Raw genomic sequence first — 9,642 nt, 5'->3', positions numbered from 1 at the left:
GGCACGCCCTCACACTCTGCTTCTGACTGGCTAGTAGTCCTTACCTAGGTACTGTCAGGGCACACCCTCATACTCTGCTTCTGACTGGCTAGTAGTCCTTACCTAGGTACTGTCAGGGCCCTCATACTCTGCTTCTGACTGGCTAGTAGTCCTTACCTAGGTACTGTCAGGGCACGCCCTCATACTCTGCTTCTGACTGGCTAGTAGTCCTTACCTAGGTACTGTCAGGACACGCCCTCATACTCTGCTTCTGACTGGCTAGCAGTCCTTACCTAGGGATATAACTATCCATTATAATCCATTATTAATTCCCGCGCCTTCTTACATCTGACTTAAGTTTACCAGAACACAAGGATCAATCTGAGATGAATAGTTCAGTTAAGAAAGTTTACTGAAGTCCAGCATTGGAGTTTACAGAACACAATTGTGGGTTCACAAAAATGACACTAAGTTTCCCTAACCGCAGACAAAAGTATACGGGGTTCAGGTCAGCAAAGTCTATCTCAAATTATGAATCCTGTCTCACCATATTCCTAATCCATATTCCTTGAAGGCGTCCCCCTCCTTTCTCCCTCCTGTCTGGGTCTATCTGTGTGTCCCAAGTCTATACATTATACAGGGGATACAACTTTTATTCTGAGAATAACACATCTGGATTATAGAAATATTTCTACAGTCTCCCAGACATCACTCATCCTATTCCTGAGCTGACGGTCACTGAGGGACAAATCTATGTGGACAGACAACTTCAGTTCTATGAAAACAGCCACAAAGAAAGAGGTTAAACTGTTGTTCTTTGTCGCAGCATCGAGCGAATCATCACGCCGCGTTTAGCTCTGACATCAGCGGAGTATCTGGCCTATCAGTGTGAGAAGCACGTCCTCGTCATCCTCACCGACATGAGCTCCTACGCAGAGGCTCTCCGAGAGGTCAGCCATCCTTTTTTTAGGGCTTTTATTTTGAAAATGACAACAGGAAGCCAGAACTAAATGGTGCATTCACTCATTTTAAACTCAGGTGTCTGCAGCCAGAGAGGAGGTGCCGGGCCGCCGAGGTTTCCCCGGTTACATGTACACGGATCTGGCCACCATCTACGAGAGAGCCGGCAGAGTCGAAGGACGGAACGGCTCCATCACACAGATCCCCATCCTCACCATGCCCAACGACGGTACACACACACACACACACACACACACACACACACACACACACACACACACACACACACACACACACACACACACACCAACAACAGTATATACACACACACACACACACACACACCAACAACGGTATATACACACACACACACACACACACACACACACACACCAACAACAGTATATACACACACACAGAGACTCAAAAACAAACACACACAGACAGACACACACACACACACACACACACACACAGATGGAGACACACACACAAACACACACACACACACACACACACACAGATAGAGACACAAAGACAGACAGACAGACACAGAGACATAAAGACAGACACACACACAGACACACACACTCTCACACAATATTCCAACTTTTTTCTCAAAATATTTAACTGTTCAATTCTTATTTACATGGAGTCTGGTGGGTTTGGTGATAGTGATTTTGGGGCTGAATAATAGAATTATTATTAGAATAATAATCTGAGTCTGTCAGCAGCAACAACAGGACTTTTAGTGGACGCTGACTTACAGCTTGTTTAGTCTCAGACTTAATACTGGACCAATTTCACAGATTTGTTTCAGTTTTCAGTCACTTATATACTAAAACAAAGGGAAATATGGATCAGGTTAAAACATTGTGTGGTTGTGTCTCCCAGACATCACTCATCCTATTCCTGACCTGACGGGTTACATCACTGAGGGACAGATCTACGTGGACCGACAACTCCACAACAGACAGGTAACCAGGAGCAGCGTGCGTCACATGCAAGGGCTGAACTCTGGGTTCAACGTGGCCCGGTTAGCTCAGTTGGTAGAGCAGGCGCACATATATAGAGGTTAACTCCTCGACGTAGCGGCCGCGGGTTCGACTCCACCCTGCCGCCCTTTGCTGCATGTCATTCCCCCTCTCTCTCTCCCCTTTCAAGTCTTTTCTGGGTTTTTCCTTTTTTTTCATGCCTCGTAAACGTATTGTTGTTTTTTTGTGCTAAATGAAGAAATCCAAATCAAATGAGCCTTGGCTGTCGGAAGAACGAAGATCTAAATACCTTGCTCTGGAAGTCAGGACAGGACGGGGTGTCTGTCTCACTGATCGCGTCCCGTTTCTCTTTTTCTTTTCCAGATCTATCCTCCGATCAACGTGCTGCCGTCTCTCTCTCGTCTCATGAAGTCTGCCATCGGGGAGGGGATGACCCGCAGAGACCACTCGGATGTCTCCAACCAGCTTGTAATCTCACACACACACACACACACACACACACACACACACACACACACACACACACACACACACACACACACACACACACACACACACACACACACACACACACACACACACACACACACACACACACACACACACTCACTCACTCACTCACTCACACACACACACACACACACACTCTCTCTCTCTCTCTCTCTCTCTCTCACACTCACACACACACACAGCTTTTCCTGCATTTTTGCCAGGTTGTTGTGATGTTTTTTTGTCGCTTTTTTAAATGGTTTTGTCACTTTTTTTGTCGTGTGTGTGTGTGTGTACGTGTGCGTGCGTGTAGTACGCGTGCTACGCCATAGGGAAGGACGTCCAGGCCATGAAGGCGGTGGTGGGGGAGGAGGCTCTGACCGCTGACGACCTGCTCTATCTGGAGTTCCTCACCAAGTTTGAAAAGAACTTCATCGCCCAAGGTGCACTGGGGCAATGAAACGGCCCATTTGCGTGTCGTCCTGTTATGTTCTTTAACGCCCCCCAACATAGCACAAGTAGACGTTATATTTCACAGTTACTGCTTTCTGTCAGATTGTTTATAGATCTCGACGTTTCTCATTTCACAGGAGAGAGAGAAAGAAATGAGAGGAGCGAGACATAGCGAGTGCTTTGTTGTTGCAGGAAACATTCAGCTATTGCACAAACTCATTCGGAGTATTGTTGTTTTAAAACTTTCTTGTGGCAGCGATAGAGGCAGTGTTTCCTGTACGGGACTCTCACACTGCCTCAAACACAACGACAAGTCTGATCCACGCGCAGTGTGACACAGGGATTTGTGTCTCAACTTTATTACAGTATTGAAGGAAATTGAAAATCAATACCTACTGTAGAAATATTTTATTAAGAAAATGTGTGTATGTGCTCGTTGCAAAAGAGCTGTGTGCAGTCATTGAGGAAGTTGTTGAAAGTACTCCGGGTGACCTCTGATGCACAGAAGGTTAAGCTTAAGTCATAAAAATAGTTTAGGCCTTTTATGGCATAGAGGTGCATTGTTTGCGAGAACGGAAGAGGAAGTTGCACCACAGTTTCTGTCTAAAAAAACAAGAAGAAACCCCCCCTGTGAGGAGAGAATAAAGACACAGGGAAAACTTAGATCAGGGTTCATTTTCAGATGAGATCTTGGTGGACCAACTCTGACTTAAATGTCTGTCACTAGGGAAACTTAGGTGCTGTTTGTGAATCCACAGCTGTGTCGTAACTCTTATGCTGGACTCAGCAAATTTGCTTAATGGAACTCTTCGTCTCAGATTGATCCTTGTGTTCTCGTAAACTTAAGTCCGATTAAAGAAGGCGTGGGAATTAATTAACCCTCGTGTCTGTTGTCTTCCAGTCGACCGTGCAACTTTGAGTTTTTCTGGGTCGAAATTTCAACATTTTGTTGTTCTTTTTCTACACTTTTCTCAACGTTTTAGTCTATTTTATTCCATTTTTTTGGTGTTTTTTTAATGATGTTTGTCAATTTTTTAACAAGTTTTTTGTCGCACAATGTTTTTTTTTTTCTTACTTTTTTCCAATTGTTCTGTCACTTTTTTGAACAAGTGTTTGTCACCTTTGGCGATGTTTTAGATGTTTTTTGTCACTTTTTCCGATTTTTTTTGTCACTTTTTTGCCGTTTTTTTTTTTATTATGTTATTGTTATTCTTTTCCCTCCATTTTTGTAGCTTTTATATATATATATATATATATATATATATTTATTTTATTTATTTTTTCTTTTGTGTATATATATATATATATATATATATATATATATATATATATATGTGTGTATATATATATATATATGTGTATATATACAAAAGACAGGTTTCCTTTTTTTTTAGGAAACAAAGACGGTACAAAGCTTACAGCAGGGCTATTCAACTACACTGTCCTGGGGGACACATTTTCAGAAGCCTAATACACAGTGAGGAGAAAGAATAAAGAATGCAGACATCACCGGCATGATGACGTCATTCACGTGCATATTAAGTGGCCATGCTGGGGGGAGGAGGCGGTTTGTCTCCGGCAGCAGCTAAGTTTCCAAAGATTAGTAGCAAACTAATAAACAGTCAGACTACAAACCGACAGCTTTCGTTTTAGCTTGTTGGTAAAACATGGCTATTAGCAGAGTAGCATGCTGTAGGCTAGTTGTGTAAAACAGCGCGGTGGACGAGAGCAGCAGACGTTAGTTAGCTACCTGGTGTCGGGTTGGCTCCGTGGAATGGATGAGGACACTGGATGTTTTCTACAGAGATGATGTAGCAGCATGTTTGCAGCTTAAAATGATCCCAGACTTTCTGTCGTTTCCTCTCGCCTGTCTCTTCTCTTAGACCCTCGCTATTTTTGTCTTTTAATCGAATTATTCGAGTTATTCGAGGAATTGTTTCCTGTTTTTTGTAATGTAACCCCATCATCGTGTCAGCAGTAAGTGGGTTCATTGATGTGTGTTTGTTTGTCCAGGCGCCTACGAGAACCGCAGTGTGTTTGAGACTCTGGACATCGGATGGCAGCTGATGAGGATCTTCCCCAAAGAGATGCTGAAGAGGATTCCTCAGAGCACCTTGGCTGAGTTTTACCCACGAGAAGCCAAACGTTAACCAAACACACACTCGCTTTCATTTTTACCCCGCGAAAAACCAAACATTAACTGAACAAACTCGCACACTCGTCCCTACCGGTTGTGCCGCTTCCATTTGTTCTCTCAGACTACATCTACATCGCTACGTTTTGGTTTGAAATGGAATATCTTCTGCTACGTTTCCCCCTCTCATTCCCCCTGCTCTGGTGTCCCCCCTCTCATTCCCCCTGCTCTGGTGTCTCCCCCTCTCATTCCCCCTGCTCTGGTGTCTCCCCCTCTCATTCCCCCCTGCTCTGGTGTTTCCCCCTCTCATTCCCCCTGCTCTGGTGTTTCCCCCCCTCTCATTCCCCCCTGCTCTGGTGTTTCCCCCCTCTCATTCCCCCCTGCTCTGGTGTTCCCCCCTCTCATTCCCCCCTGCTCTGGTGTCCCCCCTCTCATTCCCCCTGCTCTGGTGTCTCCCCCTCTCATTCCCCCTGCTCTGGTGTCCCCCCTCTCATTCCCCCTGCTCTGGTGTCCCCCCTCTCATTCCCCCTGCTCTGGCGTTCCCTCCTCTCATTCCCCCTGCTCTGGTGTCTCCCCCTCTCATTCCCCCTGCTCTGGTGTCTCCCCCTCTCATTCCCTTTGCTCTGGTGTTTCCCCCTCTCATTCCCCCCTGCTCTGGTGTCCCCCCTCTCATTCCCCCTGCTCTGGCGTTCCCTCCTCTCATTCCCCCTGCTCTGGTGTTTCCCCCTCTCATTCCCCCCTGCTCTGGTGTTTCCCCCCTCTCATTCCCCCCCTGCTCTGGCGTTTCCCCCCTCTCATTCCCCCTGCTCTGGTGTTTCCCCCTCTCATTCCCCCCGCTCTGGCGTTTCCGAGCCCCTAAACTGGGGACATCTGGAAACACTTCTGACATGTTTTGGTCTGGAATTTTTTTTCTCGCTTTTGCCTCAAAATGCCTTAAGCATCTAAAGCTTTTTCCCCTTTTTTTTAACGACAATTTTGTCTCATTTAAAAAGATTTCGGGGCTGTTTCTGGTTAAAAATGTCTGAATGGATGACGATGACGACGACGACGACGATGACATTTTGATTATTGTGTCATGCCTATAATTTGCAAATGATGCGACACAAAGTCCAAAGATAAAGAAAATAATTCACATAACTTCCACAACCAGCCTTTCAGACATTCATGTCTTAACTTTAACATCCTGGAGGAGTCACAGGAAAAGCTCATTAAATAGTCCATCTTGCCTCCATCTTTTCCCACGCTTCGGAGTTAAAGTCAGCAACAAATACATCGACATTTTGGGAAATATGCTTCTTTCCCTTTCTGGCGGTTCGGCACAACCCCCCTGCAGAAACCCTGATCTGGATTTTAGTGACGTCATTGTTTAACTAGTTGAATATCTTTGATTTTACTTCTTACTATTGATACATTAGTTGTGCTTCTATTCTATCTATTGTTTTTATTAATGTGTGTAAGGTGTCCTGAAAGGCAGCAACAAATGAAATGTAGTAATTATTATTATTATTGTTATTATAAGAGCCCCAAAATCCACATACGGAGGCAGGTTTCCAAAACACCGGACTTTCACCCGGGCATAGGCGTAAATTACGGAGGGGATACAACCCCCCCCCAATAATCAAAACTGGCACGTGCAACCCCCCCCCCAAAAAAAAAAAGAGAGAGGCGACTAGTGTTCATGTCCCAGAATGGCTTATTTGAACCTGAACAAGTAACTTTTTTCTAATCTTAACCAAGTTGCTTTGGTGCCTTAACCGGTCCCGTAACGGCTGCTGTTTGATAGCGTTAAATAGAAGGTATGATATAATATTTCATTGAGCTATAATATGAATTCTTTTAATCTTGTGCCAGAAGATTGAAGTGTTTGATGTTGTCTGTGAATGTGTTATCTTTTAAAAGTCTGAAAAAGATGTTGAATGTATTCATGTTTTCAGCATCTTGCATGCGTCGTCGTTGAATGTTTTCCTGTCAGTGCCTCGAGTGAAATATGACATAAAAGCTGCTGTGATCAGATGTGGTGTTTAAATATCTGCTTCAGAATGAAGTATTAACAGGTTATTCACTGGACAAGAATCATTTAATATTTGTTCCTGAAATGCATATAAATAAATAAATAAACATACATCATCTGAAAACACTAAGTTTCAAGTCTTTACTACAGTCAGTGCTGGATAGTATTATTTATATTTATATGTTTTATAATCCACGTTACAAAGTGCTTCACAAAACAGCAAAAACAAATATATATATATATATATATATATATATATATACATATACACACACACAGTGCAGGTTTTCCTACTTACAAAGCATGTAGAGGTCTGCAATGTTTATCATAGGTACTCTTCAGCTGTGAGAGACAGAATCTAAAATCTAGAAAATCACATTGTATGATTTTTAAATAATTAATTAGCATTTTATTGCATGACACGTAGTATATACACAAGTATTTGATCACCTACCAACCAGTAAGAATTCCGGCTCTCACAGACCTGTTAGTTTTTCTTTTAAGAAGCTCTCCTGTTCTCCACATTACCTGTATTAACTGCACCTGTTTGAACTTGTTACCTGTATAAAAGACACCTGTCCACACACTCAATCAAACAGACTCCAACCTCTCCACAATGGCCAAGACCAGAGAGCTGTGTAAGGACATCAGGGATAACATTGTAGACCTGCACAAGGCTGGGATGGGCTACAGGACAATAGGCAAGCAGCTTGGTGAGAAGGCAACAACTGTTGGCGCAATTATTAGAAAATGGAAGTTCAAGATGACGGTCAATCTCCCTCGGTCTGGGGCTCCATGCAAGATCTCACCTCGTGGGGCATCAATGATCATGAGGAAGGTGAGGGATCAGCCCAGAACTACACGGCAGGACCTGGTCAATGACCTGAAGAGAGCTGGGACCACAGTCTCAAAGAAAACCATTAGTAACACACTACGCCGTCATGGATTAAAATCCTGCAGCACACGCAAGGTGCCAATGTTGCCAATGACCATCTGGATGATCCAGAGGAAGAATGGGAGAAGGTCAAGTGGTCTGATGAGACACAAATAGAGCTTTTTGGTCTAAACTCCACTCACCGTGTTTGGAAGAAGAAGAAGGATGACCATCCCAACCGTGAAGCATGGAGGTGGAAACATCATTCTTTGGGGATGCTTTTCTGCAAAGGGGACAGAACGACTGCACCGTGAGGGGAGGATGGATGGGGCCATGTATCACAAGATCTTGGCCAACAACCTCCTTCCCTCAGTAAGAGCATTGAAGATGGGTTGTGGCTGGGTCTGTATATATATATATATATATATATATATATATATATATATATATATATATATATATATATACACGTATATATGTACTCGCTTGTTTGTTAGTGTTAGTTGTAGACTCTAAAGATGTACAGAAGATACATCGTTTACCTGCCTGTACATCCATGTCTGTCAATAAAGATGGATTAAAAAAACCAAAAACGTTTAGGACCGACACTAACGGGTTACCTGAGGAGGATGGCGCGTTTCAGTCGGCGTCCATTGGATAAAAGACCGGAAAGTATTTCCATACCGTGTCTCTCTGGAGGAGAAACCGTGAAGTAAAATGTGGGAACACACAGTTAGCAGCAGCGTATGAAAACAACACAGAGAGTTCGCTTGTTGCTAACTGTTGTTACCTGCTGCTCAGGTGTTTCTAGCTAACTTCTGCTAACTAACAAACACAACAAGCTGCAAAATTGGAACAGTGGGATATTATTCATCATGGAGAATCATCTGCAGGGCAGAAAGGATATTTCAACATCAAATAAGTGAGTCAGAAACACTATCTATCTATCTGTCTGTCTGTCTGTGTCTCTGTGGTGTGTGTGTGTGTGTCTTTCTGTCTGTCTGTCTGTCTCTGTGTGTGTCTCTATGTCCGTCTTTTTCTCTGCTGGTTAAATGTCACGCTGTGGATTCCTCTGTGCTTTGAACTCCTGTATATGTTAATGTTTGTATGCGTGCAGTGGTGGAATTGATTGAATGTACTTGGCACATTAGTACATTTATAGGCCTAAGTATAGGCTGATTTTGATGCACCTATCCTTAACTTTTTACATTTTATGTTATTGTGTGCTTCCCAAAAACTTGCATTTTCTCGTGTGAATTGCAGTGATTTTTGTCAGTTTTTTCAACGTTTTAATATATAGCTTTTTGTTCATATTTATTGGTAGTTTTATTAATAGACTCCACAGCACAGTAAACTAGTGTGAATGCAGCTTCCCGCTGAAATAGTGGTGTGAATGCTGTATGTTGAAAGGCTGACGCTACCCAGAATGTATGAAAGAGGTGGAACATTTGTTTGAACTGTGAACAGTGTTTCTCGGTGAATGTATGAACGAGCAGATAGCAGTTAAAAATTTATGAATTTGTGTCAAATTATAAATATTCCGTCCATTCACTTGAATGGGGACAATATCCACAAAAACGTAGAATATTTCGGAAATTATGAAAGTTATGTCAATTTTGTTTAGAAGCAGGAATGTCCTAATCGTGCTGAATGTTTTGATGTTTGAATGAAGTTTCTATGTTGAAAAATGTGGAAGGAGTTAATGTGCAAAGAAAGGGTTACGGAAAAATAATAATAAATACGTAGA

General features: G+C 43.0%; 1 protein-coding gene across 2 annotated transcripts in view; it reads left to right on the top strand.

Annotated features, from left to right (window-relative positions):
• The window catches only part of atp6v1b2 (ATPase H+ transporting V1 subunit B2), a 16,585-nt gene extending 11,248 nt beyond the window's left edge, over window positions 1-5,337 (top strand). For both annotated transcript variants that reach the window (XM_078271036.1, XM_078271035.1), the window contains 6 exons: window positions 806-929; window positions 1,018-1,168; window positions 1,834-1,916; window positions 2,298-2,402; window positions 2,737-2,866; window positions 4,890-5,337. In XM_078271036.1, the coding sequence (XP_078127162.1) occupies window positions 806-929; window positions 1,018-1,168; window positions 1,834-1,916; window positions 2,298-2,402; window positions 2,737-2,866; window positions 4,890-5,026 (730 nt within the window). In that variant the 3' untranslated portion in view covers window positions 5,027-5,337. The remainder of the gene's footprint in view (window positions 1-805; window positions 930-1,017; window positions 1,169-1,833; window positions 1,917-2,297; window positions 2,403-2,736; window positions 2,867-4,889) is intronic.
• Window positions 5,338-9,642: the final 4,305 nt, after the last annotated feature.

This window comes from Sander vitreus, chromosome 16 (assembly GCF_031162955.1).
Source record: "Sander vitreus isolate 19-12246 chromosome 16, sanVit1, whole genome shotgun sequence".
Taxonomy (NCBI): Eukaryota; Metazoa; Chordata; class Actinopteri; order Perciformes; family Percidae; genus Sander; species Sander vitreus.
This window is presented reverse-complemented; position numbering and strand designations above follow the sequence as displayed.